This window comes from Micromys minutus, assembly GCF_963924665.1.
Source record: "Micromys minutus genome assembly, chromosome: 7".
NCBI classification, from domain to species: Eukaryota; Metazoa; Chordata; class Mammalia; order Rodentia; family Muridae; genus Micromys; species Micromys minutus.
The window spans coordinates 29,931,018-29,952,104 of NC_137976.1; the positions used below are offsets into that span (position 1 = coordinate 29,931,018).

Consider the following 21,087-nt stretch of genomic DNA (forward strand, 5'->3'; position numbering starts at 1 on the left):
AGGCTCCATGAGGAGAAGGTGTACAGCTCTGTAGAAGGGGCTGATAGCCATGACTGTTTATAGATTATTATACAACTTCTTTGCTGAAGTTCTTTGACTTAATCTGAACATGAAATTTAAGGTATTTTGCCCCATTTGAGTTGAGTGCAGACGACTGGACTTCTACAAATCACAGCTTGGCAAGGAGCTCTGGTTTTTGTAGCTATTTGAACGGTATTTGATGTGAGATATGACTTCACATGGGGGGAAAATACAAACTAGGTTAAGAAAGGGAATAAGAAAAAGGAATAAAAACTGAAACTGGAGAAACTCAAAAACCAACTGGCCAACTAAGAAAGAATGATTCTTTAAATGAAGTTTGAGAAGAGTTAATTATTGGAGAAAATCAAGGAAAAGAAGCCATACTAGATAAGTTTCAGGAAGACAGAGTAGTTACCAACAGCAGAAATCTTGATTTGTTGAGAATGGATGGGTGTGGCTGGAGATAAAGAAGAACAGAGGTCTAAATTGGCAGCTGTTTGATCAGGTAGTTTGGATTGGTTTTTCAGAGGATCATTTGAGTTTACTGATATTGGGTATGGAGTAGGTACTAGTTTATGCCTTTCATTATCAATGCTCATTTGCTCCAATAAAGGCATGGAGGACCTAACTCCCCCATTCAGTACTGGTTGACAGATTCTACAGTTAATCACTTAATAAACTTTCAGAGAAAAAGGACAGGCTTGTTTTCTGGCTTGTGTGGTAGTCTATATACATTATCTATTGTGTTACTTTCCCCCAAAAGACATGAAAAGGTGTCTGTTCAAATTAGATAGGGAGCCAGGGACAGACCAAAGTAACAATTACCTCAAAGGCAAATTTGTTGAGCAGAGTTTATTAAGGTTAAGAATAAGTTTATTAAGGTCACTTAGCAAGTATGGATAAGGAGTTCCTTGTAGGAGTAATATGGATGCCTCATTGCTGAGCTTCTAAACCCCCAACTGTGACATTTCATGAAGGCCACAACCTTGGAGATTATCCTGGTCAACTTGGAGACAGCTCAGCCATTAGGAGTCTTCTGTATAGAAGTTAACTGTCTGTGTAGACTTGTGAATCTTGTAAGCTTCAGCTCTGCTGAACTTTGCTTTGTCTCCTTCCTTAGTCTAGTAAGGAATCTTTCAATTTTGAGGACATTGCTGATTAACACTATCCACATACATGTATACTGTATTTATTAATATATATTTATACTACTAAAGTTGATATTATCAGGGTATTTTCACTACTCTAAAGTTTAAATGTTCTAAATACTCTCTATTTAATGTTTCTGGGTTGATTGGCATGGGCAGTTATTTAAAAAATACTTAGAGTAGTGAAAACTTAATATATTGTCTTAGTATTTTTTCTGTTGCTAAAATAGAATACCACAGACTTGAGTAATTTATAAGGACAAAAGTTTTTTTTTTTTTTTTTTTTTTTTTTTATATAGTTCTAGAAACTAACTATAGTTACAGGTTTGAAGTTGTAGCATCTGGTTAGGCACTATTACTGAATCAAAGCATGGTAGAAAATGTGTCAAGAACAAGGAAACATGTATACTAGATTCATATTTAGATTCATATTTTATCCATCTGTCTATCTCTCTCTTTCTCCCTCTCCTTCTTGTAATACTGTTAATGCTATCATGATTGCCCTAACCTTGTGATGTTATTTAGCCCTAAGTATCTTGGAAAGGTTCCCATTCCAAACACCATCGGAATGTTAATTAAGTTTTCAGAACACAAACTTACATAGAAGACGTATTCAAATTTATAGCAGTTTTAAATATCCAGTACATTTTATTAGATTGTCCTATAAATATGTATACATATATTTTTATTCTCAGTGTTACTCATGTTAATCATGTATCAGAAATTTTGATAATTGCTTTGACTATTGCATTTAAGTTGTTACCCTTTATGGTATCTGCCATTATTTTCACTTTTATAGATGTCTTAGTCAGGGTTTCTATTCCTGCACAAACATCATGACCAAGAAGCAAGTTGGGGAGGAAAGGGTTTATTCAGCTTACTCTTCCATATCGCTGTTCATCACCAAAGAAAGTCAGGACTGGAACTCAAGTAGGTCACGAAGCAGGAGCTGATGCAGAGGCCATGGAGGGAGGTTACTTACTGGCTTGCTTCCCCTGGCTTGCTCAGCCTGCTTTGTTATAGAACCCAGGTCTACCAGCCCAAGGATGGCACCACCCACAGTGGGCTGGGCCCTCCCCCCTTGATCACTAGTTGAGAAAATACCTTACAGCTGAATCTCATGGAGGCATTTCCCCAACTGAGGCTTCTTCTCTGTGATAATTCTAGCTTGTGTCAAGTTGACACAAAACCAGCCAGTACAATAGATAAAGGAACTAAGATTGAGAGAGCAGATGAGTTGGCCAAGTAATGTTGCTAGTATGTAATGTCTGGCTAGTCTTATTGATAAGAATCAGACTGTACATTTTAACTACTGTGGTAGACATAAAGCTGTATTCTATCTGGGATATTATTTGATTATATTAAAGCATTTAAAACTCATTATTGATTGAGTAAAAGTAATGTCATAGACACCAACCCCCATCCCCACTCCACTAAAGAAACTACAAGAAAACAAAATTACAGATGTTCATCAATGTATGGATTACTTACCCATTGCTGTGATAAAACATTATGACTCAAAGAAACTTATAGAAGAAAGAGCTTATTTTGGTTAATAGTTACAGAGATATCGGGTGTCAGGGAGGCATTCAACAAGAAGCAGGCATTGGGGCAGGAGCAGGAGCCTGATAGATCACATCTTCAGAAGCAAGCAGGAGCAGAGAACAAGCTGAAGACATGGCACAAGGCTTTTGACTCTCAAAGCTCTTCTCCAGTGACATTCTTCCTCCAGCAAGGCCATACTTCCTAAACCTCTTCAGAAGCACAACCAACTGAGGACCATGTGTTCAAGTATCTGATGAGCCCATAGGGACATTCACATTCTAAATATTACAGTGTGGAAGAGAAAAAAGGGAAAGGGGAGGAAAAAGGAAAAGAAAGAAAAAACAAACACATTTAAGCTTTCTGAAATTTTTCATACAAAATGATTTCACTTCTATTTCGTGTACCCCTATGAAGCACACGGATATCCATTTATCTTCAACAGCAGTGGCTTGTGATACCGGTTAGTTCAAAATCTAATTGTGTGATGATTTTAAACCAGTAGAAATTATGTTGTTTGTCTTATGTAACAATGTAGACTAGACTGACTTAAAATTCATGGAGATCCCCCTGCCTCTGCTCTTTGAATGCTGGGGTTGAAGAGTGCACCGTAATAAACACCTAGCCTTATAACACTTAGGTAAATATAGAGGTAGAGCAAGGTCTTATAGTGGTTATAGCTGGGAAAATTTATGATGGGTGATTTTTCTCATTTTTTTTTCAAATTTATTAAAGCAATCTGGATAAACTATAATCAAGATAGGAATAAAGTCTAAAAATTTAGTAGATACAAATTTGAGAATATCAGTGTTTTTATTTTTGAAATATTACTTTTGCTTCCTATGTGTCATCCTGAATTTATAAAAAGAGTAGATATGCATTCAGTACCTTCATTCCAGTACCTAACTTAAAATTGGAGCCAGAGTCTAGTCACCTATGTTTTTCATAAGATATCCATATTTTTATGTTATTAGTGTGAACTGGGTCTTGTTAAGTTAAGGACTAAAAAGTTCAATAACAGTTTATCTAGCATTTGAGAGGGAAATAAAAAACAAAAACCAATACAGAGAAGTAGTAAATTTCAGCAGTTTCTAGAAGGAGGGAGATAGGAGGAAGGAAAGCCAGGCTGCCTGGGTTATGAGTCTGAAAACTAGCATGTTCAGCAGTTCAGGTTGGCAAACAGCTGCCTGGCAGAAAGGGAGAGACTACAGAGTACAAAAACTGAAAGAGTTAGGCTCAATACATCTAGAGGTTGGCCACTATTTGAGAGAAAAAAGGATAGAAGAAAAGGGAACCGGTTTGCTATTTCCTCTCAGTGCTTTTTCAAGTGAATCAAATTTCCTGTGACATGGACTCCTGGTCAGGTGAATGGCAGGCTTATCTGGATTACCTCTTAGAGAAACAGGCAGTGCTATATAATGTTAATCTTTAGAACAGATCAGAATGTCATGGTCTTCACCTAGAGCCAGAGGTATTTTGTTCTTTTGACTGGAGGTCTAAGAGTGGCAAAGGTGATATGTTTACCTTTTTAGAGTTACCAGGGAAGGAGGTATTGCAGCCCTAAACTGACGTTGAGGGAGGAACCTATTCTCAATGGACTCTAAGACTTAACAGCATAAGACTGGAAAGATGGATCGTCTAGATTTTAAGAGTTTAAATTTTATGGAGTAGTATGTATAGAGATAAAAGCAAATGTGTATTTTTGTGAATCTTAATGTTTTAAGAAAAACAAGGGAAGGTAATGTATGAAATCCTACACAGAAAAGGATGCCATTGTTAAATAGCTAGAAAGTGAGGGCCTGGCAGACTAGTGATTATGAAAATGAAGTGAGGTGAGAGGAAAGTTACTAGAAATGTTAGCATAGTAAAAGTATTTGACATTTTGTGAATGAGGAGAAAATGCCCCAGAGAATTTCTTGAAGTTACATCAGGTTCTAATTCGAATATCTGGAGTTATGCTAAGAAATCCAATGAGCAGTAGGATTTGCTGGCTCAAAGAAATAATATGTTTCTGTTCCAACTATTAGTATATTCTTTTTAAAAAGGACAGAAATTGTTCATCATCTAGCTCTAATGTATCATGTAGCTTTAGTATACACATTTATTTATTTGAGGATATCTTTTCAGGTGTAAGAAAAATGAATTTTAAAGTAGCTTATGAGTTTACTGAAATACAGAATTTGCTTCTTTTCTTTCAATAGTGCTTCAGTTGAAGATCTGTCCACTGATTAGTATTCAAGTTTAAATTTCCCTTTTAGGTTTTAATTTGAATAGCCTTAGTTAGATGTTTAAATGTATTACGTTTAATCTACTTATTAATAATGTGCCAATTTGTTAACTTGGATTTGTCTCCTTTTATCAGAGATTTTAGACCATGGTTAGTGGCTGTATTGTTTTGGGACTGAGTTGAGTCAAGACAGATGGAAAAGAACTGCTCAATTCACAATAGCTAGGAAGCAGAGCAGGTGGGAGGAGTCAGTGACCAGAATCAGTCACTAACAAATTCGTTAACATTGAGGTCCCACCTCTGAAAAATGTGATCACTGCAATAATGCTATTAGATTATGAAACTTAGTGGATTAATCCACTTGTTAGGTCAAGACACCAATGATTTTAACACAGGATCTTGGAGATATTTTATATCCAAATCATAACATAAAAATAATGAAGTTTATTTTCAGCTTTATGAGTCATTATTATCAACTATTTGAATACATAGTGCTTATTTATTTATTGCTTCTGTGTGTGCATTCATGTGGGAGCCAGAGGTCAACTTCAGATGTCTTTATCAATCTCTTTTCACCATAATTTTTTTTTTTAAGGATAGGGTCTCTCTATTTAGGTCTGACTGTCTTAGAACTTTCTCTGTAGACCAGAACGGCCTCAGAACTCAGATCTGTCTGCCTCTGCTTCATTAAGTCATACACCATTATGCACAGTTCCACCTTAATTTTTGCGACAGGATCTTACTGTCCTGGAGCTCAGGCTGGCTGGTTAAAAAGCTCTGTAAATGCATCTGTCACACACTAGGCCAACATTCTTTTTTTTTTTTTTTTTACTTTTATTTATTTTATTTACTTGAGTATTCTGTAGCTACCTTTAGACACACATGTGTCTGATGAAGAGGGCATGAGATCCCATTACAGATGGTTGTGAGCCACCATGTCGTTGCTGGGATTTGAACTCAGGGCCTCTGGAAAAGCAGTCAGTGCTCTTAACCACTGAGCCATCTCTCCAGCCCTAGGCAAACATTCTTATGCTGCCTATCCAGCTTGCATGTGAGTGTTAGGAATCTGAGCTCAGTCCTCAAACTTGTATAGCACTGCTTTCTGTTGACTGAGTTCTCTATCTTCTATAACTTTTATTTACATTTTAGTAGAAAGCCTCACCACATGCTTTGTACTGTTTTTTTTTTGGGGGGGGTGGTTTGGGGGGAGGCAGAGAGTTCTTATTCCTAACATTTCTACATCTTGAAAATAGTTTGCATTTTTCCTTTTAAAAATTTTATGAAATCCGTGGTTTGCAATCACAGGCACCACCAGGTCTTAATTAATGGCTCCTGCACTAGAAGTAGGGCATACTACTTCTACAGATTTCTACTACTAATACTTATTTCTTCTGTGGATCCTGGTACTTGCTGCTAGAGTAAGTCGGTGTCTGAGTAGTACCATAGCACGTACTGCCTGAAGGGCCCCAAGTGCAGCTGCTGTGACCAGTGTTCTGTTCTGCTTTTCTGTTTTCAGTCTTGTGCTAAGACACTTTTCACACTTTGTTACCTGGGTTGTTGCTGCTCCCCTGACATTTGAAACTTACTGAATTAAATCCTAAAAGCACTCTTTTGCTCAATGTTTACACCATGTACGTCATGAGTAAGAAATAAAGTTCTTTTAGATGTTTTTGGGAAAAAAATGGTTTTGGGATTTAGTGAAAGTTTCTTTAGAAAACAGACAAACAAAGAGATTGACTTTTAATTAAGTCTGTTTATGAGCATGTGCATTAAGTGCCTGTAGAAGCCAAAGGAAGCTATAGGATCTCCTAGAGATAGACTTACAGATATGAGCTACCTAATGTGGGTTATGGGAACTGAACTTGGGTTCTTGCAAGAAAAGTATGCTGAGCTATCTCTCCAGCTGAAGAGTACTTCGTCTGGTTTAAATTTCTTTCAGTCTTTTTACTTTGCTTTAATTGTCCTATGTCTTACATAGTTTTTGTTGGCACAATAAACACCCTATTTTGTCACATTTCTGTGAACAGTAGTAGGTAGGGTTTTGGATGCTTTATTATCAGTAAACATACGGAGGTTGGATTTGTTTACTTTTTAGGCTGTTTGTGAACTGTTCCTTCTGCTTTCCTTTTTATTTCTCTTTGCCTTTTGCTCCGTCCATTATCTCACGCCTCTATGATGCCAAGAGACTAAAATGTCAAGGACTTTGAATCAAGATGTCATTCGTATCAAACAAAATTTAGCCACCCAGTTAAGGAAATCTTCTTAGCCTAAAGCAGAGCTCTTACTTTCTTATTATTATTTATGGCACTATGCTGATCATATAATTGCAATTTATATACTCAAAATGTACTTCAGAGAATTTAATATAATCTCTTTTTTTTGCTACCTGTCAGCTCTCTACAACTTTTTTGCTACTTTGTATAAATGTCTCAGTGTTCTTTTATTATTTTTCATCAATTCTTAATAGACTATTTTATCATCGTTGGATTTCTGTTCTGGCTCAGTCTTTAGATTTCCCTCAGTTAGGTACCTTTGAAGTCACCAAAGATTTGCTTTCTACTGGATAGCAACTAGTGCTTTGTTCCTCTCTAATTCAATCTTTGAGAACACTTCTGGTATATCAATACACACCCCCACCCCATGTCTGGATTTTAAGAGTGTACTTTATAATGAAGTCAAAGTTTTTTCCATCTTATTCAGCATGCCTTCTTATTTCCTTTTCTTTAATTCTCTGACTGTGAATAAAAGTGTTTCATCTCTCTAAAGTTTTAATTCAGTGGTGATGCACACCTTTAATCCTAGCACTTGGGAAGCAGAGGCAGGCAGATCTCTGAGTTTGAGGCCAGCCTAGTCTACAGATAAGAGTTCCAGGACAGCCAAAGCTACCCAGACAAACCTTGTCTTAAAAAACAAGGCAATCACCAAATAAAATTTATTTGGGTACTGAGCAAACTTAGTGTTGTGGGTTGCCCTGGTGTTTGTATTCCGATGTTAATTCTGTTTCCTCCAGAGGGGCTGCCCCAAGGAGGAGTGGGTTTCTCAGGTGATTTAATGTGAACCTTTCCCAATTTTAACTGGTTAAATAAAGGCTGGAGCCTGTGATTCAGCAGTGGAAGAGGAAGATGGGGCTGAGGTTTTAGAGAGTAGGGAAAGAGTAGGGAACAACAGAGGAAGAAGGACTAGGAAGCATACGTGGAAGGAAGTTAGAGCAGAACCACATGGCCTGGAGAAGCCTCAAGTAGCAAGGGATTTCATAGCTAGGGAATAGATTAGTGTGGTGTTGAATCTGCCCAACCTAGGTGTGCTGTTTAAAAGTTTATAACTGAATTGTGTGTTTTTGCACCAGCTTATTGGGGTTGGGAATTTACCACAACACCTAGTATTGAAAGTTAGTATTTATTTAACTTTCAGTTTAATTTAATCTTTTCATTGTACACATACTTGTTCAGGCACCAATATGGGAATTTATAAAGCAAACATTGTGTTACTCCTTTAGTTTTGGTAACAAATGGAAATTGACATCCCAATTGATGTAAAGCTCTTACTGTTTACTATTACTTTACTAGTAGGAAAGCCAGATTTGTATGTTGATCTCCATGCTACTGTATAGGTGCCCTGACCTGTTTCAGTCACATGTAATGAATGCAGAAAACTTGAGGAGGCTTTTGAACCAAACCTTTACAGTTAACCTTGGCTTAGAGTTGGTAGGCTCTCACTAATCATTGCAAATGTCATCCCAGTAATTTGGGCATGTGGTATGAAATTTGTCCTCGTTATGGTATGTTTTGAGAAGGACTAAGTTTCATATTTTAAATATGAGAATGTGGAAAAAAAGACAGTCATACTGTCATTGAGGAAGAGGACAAAAATAGAGAGAATTCTGACTGATGTTTTGGCATCTACCTTTCTTTTCATTAAGCACTATAGGCTTTCTAGCTCTTTCCCGTAGTTATAGAAAGTTCTGGAGCCACAGAAGAGGAAAAAAGAAAGTCGGTCCCTCTTTTATTATACAAAGTATAGATAAAAAAAAACAAACAAACAAACAATACCATTCGTATTATGGGAATGTTAGAAAAAAATAGATTACATCTGGATAATGTTACTTTTTAAAAATAAAAAAGCTAAATGAAAAATGCTGCATGCTATTCAAGTGTAAAGTAGCAGAATGCAAGTTAACAGAATATTTAAAATATGAAGCCTCCACCAATTGTAAATTATAAATATCTTAGCTCAAAGAGTTATTTACAGTGTTTCAATGGCAGTTAACACAAACCAAGTTTGCTTGTTAGTATGGAGATAATATTTTATAGTCTATTTTAGTTTTTACTTTTTCAAAAGAATTTATTTTTTGAAAAGTTCATATATTTATACAGTAATTATATATGACTACCGCTATTCCTTTATGACTCCCTCTGGTGCCTCCCATCCAGTCTTGCTCTCACCTTCATGTCCTTCTTTTAAAATTATTATTAATAACTCCAAAGTCCAGTTGATTAGTGTTACATATATGTATGATGTGGGACCACTTCTAGGGAGGGCATGGGCACCCTTGTAGCACCATAGTACTCAAAGGAGAGTGACTTCTCGTCCCCTCAGGTGCCAGCAGGTCTTCCACAGGTGTGAGAGCCCCTCTCATACTCATGCTGGATCTTGTGTAGGTCTTGTACAGGACACCACACAGCTGTGTGTGGTAGCCTCGTCATATCCAGAGGTCAACATTTCACTGCTCTCCTTCCCATCTGCTGGCTCTCACATTCTTTTTGTTCCCTCTTCCATGTACTGAGTATTCAGCCATTTTGTTCTGATTTGTGGGTATAAACATTTAGAAGGCAGTTTGAGAGGGTGATCTTAGAAAATAAGACTTTTCCCCTCTAAGGCCTATTTTTTTCCAAACCACAGGCTTTTAACCAGGTTCACAGTAGCAGGTATGAAATCCCTCTTGTGAAACAGGCCTAATATCTAATGAATATTTTAAGTTATTTATTATTTCATGATTCACCAAAGTCCTTTTATTTCAGTTGTGAAGCTAGTTTTGATATCTTTCCTTTTGAATGGAATACGTTCATTCCTATAATATGATTTTACTTAATTTCCTTTCTTTTGAAAATTTACTATCTTTTGTTAAGTCAGTGAATATAGTGAATATATGCAGGGGATATTTGGGTAGAAAAAACACAATTGCTTCATTACAAATATCTCATCTAACAAGGTAAATGGTTTTTTTTTTTTCAAGTTAGGAACTGTTTTTATCTAAAAGAACCAAAGGCTACAAACCAGAGTTGGTAGGAATCTGTAATAATTTAAAATTTTACATTCAGATGGACTTTGGGGACACTTTGCAAACAATCAAATTTATAGAAACTAGAACTGAAGAATTGCTGTAAACCTAGACAGATATCCTCAAGTATTGTGTTTTCCAAATAGGTGGGTTATGGGAACCATTGAGCATGGCAAATAGTAAATTCGCTCAAGTGTTTACTGAATAAATGGTTGGCAGTGGGAAGAGAAGAGCATCTTTGTCTCTTTGCTACCAAATAATTTAAATTATTTCTTCTTAAAAAATAGGATTATTGACAACAGTTATGAGATATGTGGCAGACTCAACATATGTAACTTTCAATCTATTTTTTTCCTAAACATATCTTCTCAGATAGTGAAGTAGGGGAGACTTAATATGACTAGCTGGTTTAATAGCATTGCTAAAGAGATATTGATTAGTGAGCTTTAACAGGGGATCTGAACATGTTCCAGTTACATGTTTGTGCTATTTTTTGGATATAACCTTGATAATGTCACGAAAAAACCCTTGCATATTTTCAGGTAACATTAACTGGAAATGAATGCTAATATACTAGCTCTGAGACCTGATGGTTTGGGCTGCTACTATGAATGGGAAAAGTGAAAGCTATGAAATTAGAAGGACCACTTAAGAGCAATCTGGGTGCAAAAAAGATACAGCATTTTTGCTGACCGAAAAACCAAATCTATACTATGCTCAAGCTAAACAGATGTAATGATTGTGACTTGAGTCAGCTTATGGTTCATTTTGTATCATGTACAGGAAGAATATGTAAGGTAGTTTGGGCTGTGTTCAGGGTATGCTCTTGAGAGAAGGAAAAATTTTAGAGACTATTGAGAAAATAGTTAAAAGATGTCAGATAAAATTCACACAAGAGACTGTATTTGACAGACTGTGGCATTGCTGATACAGTTTTAGATCACCAAACTAACACTTGTGAGTAGATGCCATATTTTTTCTTCATAATAATATTCTAACAATTGAGTCTGTAAAGTAAATCATCATTATTTAATTTGGCTTATTTATTTTGCTGCTACCAGAAATTGAATTTGAAGATTTATACATCCTGGAGTAGTTTTCTACAACTGAGCTATGTACCCTAGCAAAAAATAGTCTTTAGATTTATCTACCAGTAGATGCATGTAGAATAGATAATATTCAAGATGGTACGGAATGTGAAGAGACAGAGGCATTTATTCCAGCTTCCATTTTGGAAAAGTTTAAACTTAATCACACTGAGAGCTCTTAAAAGTCCTTCATGTTATATAAATATCAATCTAAGGAGCAATGAGTTGAAGGAGGAACTTGCTTTATTAAACATCCGAAAATACTGAGGTTTAAGCTGTTTGCAGATTCCAAATGGCTTTAACCTTTCTAGAATCTACTTTTAAATCATTTTTTCTTACAAAATTATTTGTTAGGAAAGTTCAAAATGGCGACTGACTCTTTTTTTCTTCCCTTTTTTAAAAATTGGATATTTTCTTTACTTACATTTCAGATGTTATTCCCTTTCCCAGTTTCCCCTCTGGAATCCCCCATGCCCCCCACACTTCTATGAGAGTGTTTCCCCACCCACCCACTTCCTCCCACCTCCCCGCCCTGGCATTCTCCTAAATTGGGGTATTGAGCCTTCACAGGGCCAAGGGCCTCTCTCCTTGATGCCTGATAAGGCCATCCTCTGCTACATATGCAGCTGGAGCCATGGGTCCCTCCTTGTGTTCTCTTTGGTTGGTGGTTTAGTCTCTGGGAGCTCTGGGGAGTTCTGGTTGGTTGATACTGTTGTTCTTCCTGTGGGGTTGCAAACCCCTTGAGCTCCTTTAGTCCTTTGTCTAACTCCTCCATTGGGGACCCTGATCTCTGTCCAACGGTTGGTTGAGAGCATCCGAATATGTATTTGTCAGGCTCTGGAACAGCCTCTCAGGAGACAGCTATATCAGGCTTCTGTCAGCAAGCACTTCTTGGCATCCATAATATTGTCTGGGTTTGGTGACTGCCTCTGGATGGCCTTTCCTTCAGTCTGTGCTCCACACTTTGTCTCCTGTGAATATTTTGTTCTCCCTTTTAAGAAGAACTGAAGCATTCACTCTTTGGTCTTAAAACTTCTTGAGCTTCATGTGGTCTGGGAATTAATTGTATCTTGGGTAATCAGAGCTTTTGGGCTAATATCCACTTATCAGTGAGTGCATACCATGTGTGTTTTTTTGTGACTGGGTTACCTCACTTAGGTTGATAGCTTCTAGTTCCATCAATTTCATAAAGTCATTGCTTGTAATTGCTGAGTACTATTCCATTGTGTAAATGTAACACATTTTCTGTATCCATTTCTCTGTTGAAGGACATCTGGGTTCTTTCCAGCTTCTGGCTATGATAAATAAGGCTGCTATGAACATGGTGGAGCATGTGTCCTTATTATATGTTGGAGCATCTTTTGTGTATATGCCCAGGAATGATATAGCTGTCTAATTATCTGAGGAACCATCAGACCGATTTCCAGAGTGGTTGTACCAGCTTGAAATCCCACCAACCATGGAGGAGTGTTCCTCTTTCTCCACATCCTGGACAGCATCTGCTGTCACCTGAATTTTTGATCTTAGCCATTCTGACTGGTGTGAGGTAGAATCTCAGGGTTGTTTTGATTTGCATTTCCCTGATGACTAAGGATGTTGAACAGTTCTTTAGGTGAGGAGGAGGTCATATCTTTCAGGGCCTCTCACTGAGTATAGAATTCAGGAGGTTCTATAGGCCCAAGAATCATAATTCCCCATATGTTTATTTCTTTAGTTATTTTAATTTTCATACTTTTGAAGTTTAAACAAAAGGTGCATATAGACTGTGAAAATTTGTTAACAAAAATTGGTAATATATTACCAGCTGAAAATATTCATTTAGTGTATTTCTTTTCTACATTTTCAAAGAGAGTTGATTTTTCATATTTATATCGTGAGATAAGCAATACAGGAGACTTTTTCTCACCTCTCATTGAGGTGCATTCATGCAGAATTAATATCTTTGTATATCCTTTAAGTTTTATCTGCATTAAAGATTTAAGTTTGCAACATTTTTCATAATATGTGTCTTTAAAATCCTTCTTAAGGTGGTTGAAGATTATGCTGGACGTTGGCAGGTCCCGTTGCCACAGCTTCAGGTCCTTCAGACTGCACTTTGCTGCTTCACATCAGCCAGCACATCGTTCCCAGATGAATGTGAGCACGTACAGTATGTTTTGAGTAGTCTTGCTGTGTAAGTATTCTTTATTTCTTATCAACACATTGTTTGCCTTGAATGTTAACTTTAGGTGTTTGTTCTGAGGAAGAACCATTTTCTAATGCCGTCCCTCAAAAAGAAACTGGCATTTCTGAAGTTAGTTCGTTTTAATGTTCAACATTTAGGAACAATTTTACTTTATTGGACAATTTTACTTTTTAGTAGATTTGTGGTACATGCATTCTTCTGGTCACATTGCATTTTATTTCTCCAAGTCGTCTTAGCAAATTCAAATGATAAGTCTCAGAATATGATAACTGAGGCCATGATAATTATCAGAGAGGGACCTTAAAACCTTGAAGAAAGGTTAAACTCCCAGTTTAAAAAACACTGCTTGTAGATAACATTGAATGAAAATTATAAACTGGGCATTTTTATTTTTTCCGTCTTGCTCCCCTAGGAGCTGAAATAATAGTAAGAAAGTAAAAGAAATAAAGAGAAAAGAAAATAGGTAAGGATCAACAGTGGTAAAAAGACAGCTACAATTTTCTGAACTTCAGAAAGGATATAGAAAACAGGAGCAAGTTCAAATCCATCTCGTTTTTATTTGTCCTCAACTTGTACTCTCTGCACAATACTGGGTTGTGAAATGAACCACTGCCAAGTCCAAAGAAAGTACCAGGGTAAGTTTCTAAGTTTAAGTATCTAAAATTTTTATGGATTTAGGTATGCATATGCTTAGTTATAAAGTGGGTTTCAAAAACAGTGCAGTGATTAAACCAAGTAGAAGGACGCATATGTTCCTTGCCTGCCCACAACTAGGCATGAAATGTGAACCTGCAAGGTGTGAATTGTCCATAGGAGCCGACATCATTTGGGAGTGTATGGGTGAAAGAGTTACTTGTAGATTTGGTTTTTGTCAGGCCATACACCAGGCTTAAGGGTCATGGTGTGATTCCTTCTGCTAAAGAAATTGAATGATGTTGGTGCAGTGACCTTTCCTGGAATAGCTTGCTGTTGACTTAAGTACTCTAAAAGGTTTACAAATCAAGAAATCCATGTTCTTAGGGTTCTCAGTTTTCTGTGTATGGTTTTATTTTTAAAGTACTAATTGTTATTTAAAAATCACCAGACATGTCAAGATTGCCTTCAGTATGAAGAAATACAATGGAAGAAAACTGAAAAAAAAAATGTTACAGAAGAGTGGCTTTAATGTGAGAAACTAAACTATTAAAACCTAAAATATATTACATTTTCAAGAGAGAGTTGAGAAAACAGTGCAACATTCAAACCACATTATGGTGTGTTAAAGGAAATAATAAGATACCAAAGGTAAGGTTGAGATTGAGAAGTATGGTTAAGGGACCAAAGAGATGGCTCCATGGTTAAGAGCCCTGGCTCTTCTTCTGGAGGACCCAGGTTCAATTCCCAGCATCCACATGGCAGCTCCCAACTGTCTGTAATTCTAATTCTAGGGAATCTGACACCCTCATACCAATGCAGACAAAAAATACATTAAATTAAATAAATAAAATTAAGTAAATTTTTAAAAACTATGTTTAAAGTTATACATTATAAAGGTAAAGAAATTAACCAGGAAGTAGAGCAAAACAAAACAAAGTTAAAAGCCTATAAAACTGTTGGTGGTGGCATATAGCTGTGATCCTGTTACTTAGCAGCCTGACAGAGAATTATAAATTTGAAGCCATCCTGAGCTACACAGCAGGGACCTCTCCTGAAGAAAATAAAAGGCAAACATACATATAACATACAGACTGAGAGGTTATACTTACGTATTTAGGAACATATACCACTATGCAGATACATATACATATGTGTATGTAGCAAAAATGAAAAAAAAAGAGGCCATAATCTAGAATAATCAAGGAAAGGTATGTGGGAGTAAAATTATAATTTCAAAATATAAAAAAGTATTAAAAGAAGTGCAAGGAAAAAAAAAAGAATATTGTGTTCTTAAGAAGTGCTCAAAAGTGGGAGAAAGAAATGTAAGATAATACGTTTTTAAATATAAAAAGGGAAACTTAAAAATTTAATTTAAAAATATTTGTGATGCTTAATGGAATGAAAACTATAATTTTCTGCTTGTAACTAAAAAAAATTCTTACTCAAACTAGGTAAGCAAAAATAAAGTAAGAAAAAAAGTATTTGTGTGTGTATGGATGTGGATTTATTAGGTAGTTCAACCATAAGAAAGCAAACACTGGAACTAGTTTCAGGATCTTCTGAATAAAATACTGCAGCGAATTGGCTTTTTCTTTTCTAGCCTTAATGTTTTGCTTTAATTCTTTTAGATCCTCTAACAATACTAGATTAAACACAGGTCATTAACTTAACCAGTTCCCCTCCTCACCAAAAAAAAAAGTATGCTTGGAAGATCTCAAGCCCAGTTTGTTATGTGTCCCCTACTCTGGTTAATCACTATGGTGAGGAAAAGGAGATAAAAACCTTTGGCTTATTTAAGTGCTAGTGCCAGGTCACCCCACTGAACCATAAAAATCCTCGAGAGACAAGCACTTCATTCAAGAAATGCGTCAGGTAGTTGCAGATGAGTCTGGCTAGGTAGGAAAAAATTGATTCCCCACAATCAATCAATATTTTTATATTTTGAAGATGCCCAAAATAAATAAATGTAAAAAGTATTTTTGTATTTTGAAGACTTTCAAAACATTTTTAGTATTCTCTACTGATATCTGAAGAAAAAAAGTTTAAATAACAAATTATTTTTAAGTATAAATATTTCATGCAAAGTGCTGTTATTCTCCCCCACTTCTTTCTATATTATCATTGTTAATTATAGTGTTATGATATAAAAAAAATTTTAAAAAGATCTATTTATTTAATTTATATAAATACACTGTTGCTGTCTTCAGACACACCAGAAGAGGGCATCAGATCCTATTACAGATGGTTGTAAGCCACCATGTGGTTGCTGGGAATTGAACTCAGATCTATGGAAGAACAGTCAGTGCTCTTTAACCACTGAGCCATCTCTCCAGTCCCTAAAAAAGTTTTAAAAACTTTGGAAGTACTATATCATCAGCATCGCCCATTATTAATCAATCAATCAATCAATCAGTCAGTCAATCAATTAATCAATCAATTAATTAATTTTGAGACAGGCTTTCTATATGTAGTTCTGGCTGTTCTGGAACTCACTATCAGGTTGGTCTTGAGTCCTGTTTCTGCCTCCCAAGTTCTATTTTTAAGATTATAATATAGTTATATCACTTCTCCCTTCCCTTTCCTCCCTCCAAAGCCTCCCATGTGCCCCTTCTTGATCTTCAAATTCATGGCCTTTCTTTTCATTAATTATTGTTAAATATGTGACTTAGGGTTTCCATTGCTGTGAAGGGCAGTATGACCAAGGTAACTTTTATGAAGGAAACATTTAATTGGTGCTGGCTTACACTTTGAGAGGTTCAGTCCATTATCATCAGTCTTGGTGGGAAGCATGGCAGCATCCAGGCAGACATGATACTGGAAGAACTGAGAGTCCTACATCTTGATCTGTGAGTAGCCAGAAGATGACTGATTTGTTCACTCTGGGCAGAGTTTGAACACTAGGAACCCTCAAAGTTCAGTTACACGGTGACACACTTCTTTCACCAAGGCCACACCTCCTAATAATAGCACTTCCCATGGGCCTAAAATATTGAAACCATCACAACATGTATATGTATATACCAATATATTACTAATTATATCTGTATAAGGTTACTTTTGAGTATGTTTTCAGGGATGACCATTTAGTAGTAGATAACCAATTGGTGTGCTCTTTTGTGGTTAAGACTATTTCCTTCCCATTCTTAGCATAACTTAGTTTCCTGAAGTTCCTTGTGCTGAAGCCTTGTGGTCTTTCTTCTGTTCACTTAGGCATGTCTATTCTTGTTGTCCTTGGGTGAGTCATGTTCAAGTAGTCATGTTGGTAAGAACTTATGGGTCTGACATTTTTAGGAAACCGATCTTATAGCAAACTCTGGTTCTCTTGCTGCTATAATTATTTCAACCCTCTCTTTTAGTGTTGCTGAGCCTTATGTATCGATGTGTATTTAAATATATTCATTGGGAATGAGTTCTATAATTCTGCATTTTGATTATTTGTAATGTTTTAGGAATTTCTGCTGCAAAGAGAAGTTTCCTTGAAGTGAGGACTACACTTATATGTGTAAAGAGACAAATGTTTAAAATGTAGTTAGGAATTATTCTGGTTTAGTACAGTGGTTGTTGAACGTTCTCCTTCAGTATTCATGACTTCACTTACCTGGGTGTTCAGTACAGGCATAGTTTTTCTTCTTGTTGAGTTGTTCATAAGTTCATCTAGAGAGTTGTTAGTTACCACCACAATATGTGTGCTGCAAACGCACCTTTAGGGTTGTCGTACCTTGCTGATCACCGATGCTGTTGACAGGCATCATAGCTGGGGCAGGTCTGTTGGTTGCTTTCCTCCTTTGAAAGCCTGCATGTTACTTCTGGTATTATGAAAGCTAGTGCTCAGGGAAGAAACCGCAAATCCGTTTAAACTCAGGGGTCCTTTGGGCCGTGTGTCTGAAGTGCATGGTATCTTCAGAAATAGCAACTTATCTTCCCCTTTCTGGGGGCACCCAAGAGCAGTAGTATTAGTCTGAAATGTTTTGAGAGTAACTTGAGTATCTTGAACAACTCTGACAAATAGCTCAAAAGAGGGAGTCTCACTTCCTGGTGTTGGGGCTTTTGTTAGATGGTCTTCGGCTCCTAGAGGGAGTATTGTCAGCCCAGATGAGAAAATTCTATTTAAATTACGTGTGTATGTATGTATGTATGTATGTATATATATATATATATATATATATACACACACACACACACACACACACAGACTTATGTATATTATTACTGTCTTACATAGATAGTTAATAGTATGTTTTTTCATGACTTTCAGATATTCTTATGGTTATATCTTCCCTCTTCCTGTATTTATCTCACTCCTTATTTAGAGTCTCCCTTCCCATTATTTAAAATGTCATATAGTAATTTTTATTTTGTTTAATGGCCTCTTTACTGCTGATGATATAAAATACAATAGTTTAAGAATCAAATCTTAAACTATGTGCCCTGTCTATGATTATGTCTTTTATCCCAGCATTAGTTTTTGAAGGCAGGAGAATCAGAAGTTCAAGGTCATCACTGGCTGTATAGAAAATTTGAGGCTAGCATAGGTTACATGAAACACTCTCTCAAAAAACAAGAATCAAATGTTATATTAAGATGGAAAATGCTGAATGAAAGAATTTATTATTTGAACTGCTTATTAAGTAATGCTGTCTTTTGAGGACTGCCTGGTCTGGCCTCAGTGAGAGAAGGTGCACCTAACCCATGAGAGACTTGAGGACCTATAGAATGGAGGAGGCCTGGCAGTGTGGGGGTGGGGGTAGAAATATGAAAAAAGAATACCAGAACATCAGAGACAGAACAAGGCAGGTCTTCATAAGTTCATGCTCTATATGGTGTGCTTGTGGGTTTACAAGCCAAAAGAATTTAAAGAGTGAGATCTGGTCATATTGAAAAGTATAAGGTTAATTTCAAACATGCAAAGTTAACCAATCACTTCAGGACAAAGATAAGTTTATACAATTATATGAAGAAACTAAAAAAAAAAAAAAACAAAAAAAAAAAACTTCAGAATCACGTTCATAGGTCAGCTGAATAAGACATTAGGAATTGCAGGTCAGGTAACCAATGGGGATTTGCATAAGTCTTACTCAAAATGAGTGCAATAAATCTACAAACTCATTCTGTTATTATTTTATGGGTTGCCAGATAGAATTTCCATATTGTTTCTCTGATATTTGGAGTGAGAGCTGTTATTTGTAAATGCCAAACTGAAACCATTGGGGTTTCTTCTGCTAGAGAAAAGAGTGAACCAAAAACTATTATTTTGAACTGTAGAGATTAGTGTCACCATCATGGACTTGAATGACACAGGAGTGGAGGTTGCTATCACATCATTTTCTTTTAACTCCCATATTTGTCATGTTCAGAAATTAGGAGTGTTTTGGAGAATGCGATATGACTATCTTAAACCTATTCAAATACTGAATCCCATTGCAACTGCTATACCAGATATGGAATTTCTACTTTAGCATATTGATGCATCTCTTAGTATATGGTATTGATCTGTTGAGCAAACCAAAGTCTTTGTAATGTACCTGTCCATAATGACACCACCTAGAAGCAATTATTATTCAGCTGATGCATTCATTGTACCTCTATAGTTTAATCTTTATTGTTTGTTTGTTCTCCATGCTTTTGTTGAAGATTTCATAATCATATCTCAGGTCCCCCAAATATCACACTGGTCCTTTATATTGATGACATTATGATGAGTGGAAAAGTGAGCACAAGGTAGCAACCACATTGGACTGTTTGGGAAGGTATTAGCAAGTCACAAGATGGGAAATAAATACAAACCAAATTAAAGAAAAAGTAGTGCTGTTTTTTTAAAGGAAAGATTTCTGTGTTATTGGAAATTACTCTAGTAAAAGAGAGAACTGTATTTTCATTCTAGAAGAAAAATAGAAAGCAAAATGATTGTTCTGTTAAAAGTGGTAGTAAGTTTGTGAGACTAGTATTTTATTTTTGTAAAATAACCAGAAAATTCTTCTAGAAATTTATACTTATAATTTATTTCCTGTAAAGCTCTGTGTTTTGTTCTTAGGGAAAAGTTGCGAACAAGTCTTAGTCTCAAAAGTCTTGCAGAGTTTAGAGATACTAAATCAGCAGTTATAAGATTATGTAATTGTAATTTTGAGATCCTTGCAGTGTGTAATGAGAAGGCATAGTAAAGGCTTTACCTAGTCTGAGATGTTAGGGAAAAACTTGTAGTTAACACTGAATTTTAAAAGAATGCTAGTAATAACTACATGAAGCCACAGAAGAGCCTTCGATAGCCACATAAGGGTACCAAGACAGAAAGGAAGTCAGAATAGTCACAGATTTCATTATTGTTAGTTTCTGTTTGAAAGCTTCTTTTTCATATTTAATATCATTTATATCTAACTTTTATGTAGCTGAAAAACATACATACATATGATATTTGAGTTTGAGGTTATTTTTTTTAAATGACTTTATTTTACAAAACAAAGATAAATGTACAGATTTTAAACATTTTTTGCTTAAAATTATACATTTTTGTCAGTACTGCTTTTTCAGATATTAAAATAATTTTTACATAAAACTATGTGAATATATTTTTTAGTCAGTACGTGATATTTTCAAGGGCTTCACAGTATGCATTGAAAACCTAATAGTTACCATGAGCGTAAAGTACATGCAAAACAAAACGCAACATGGAAATAGTCAAAGTCTTCTTGTTTTGTAAATATATATATATATATATATATATATATATATATATATATATATATTGTTTTATTTCTTGGACTTCATATAGTCTGTGAGTTGTATCTGGGGGAGTGCAAGCCTCTGGGGTTAGCATCCCAATATCAGTGACTGCATATTATGTCTGTTCTTTTGTGACTGGGTTATCTCACTCAGGATGATATTCTCTAGATGTAGCCATTTTCTTAAGAATTTGGTTAAATCATTGTTTCTGGTGGCTGAGTAGTATTCCATTGTGTACCACAATT

General features: G+C 35.9%; 1 protein-coding gene across 2 annotated transcripts in view; it reads left to right on the forward strand.

Moving 5' to 3' along the window:
- Positions 1–21,087, forward strand: part of ZNF654 (zinc finger protein 654) — a 72,815-nt gene that overhangs the window by 9,933 nt on the left and 41,795 nt on the right. For both annotated transcript variants that reach the window (XM_080919312.1, XM_080919313.1), the window contains one exon: positions 13,332–13,477. In XM_080919312.1, the coding sequence (XP_080775438.1) occupies positions 13,332–13,477 (146 nt within the window). The remainder of the gene's footprint in view (positions 1–13,331; positions 13,478–21,087) is intronic.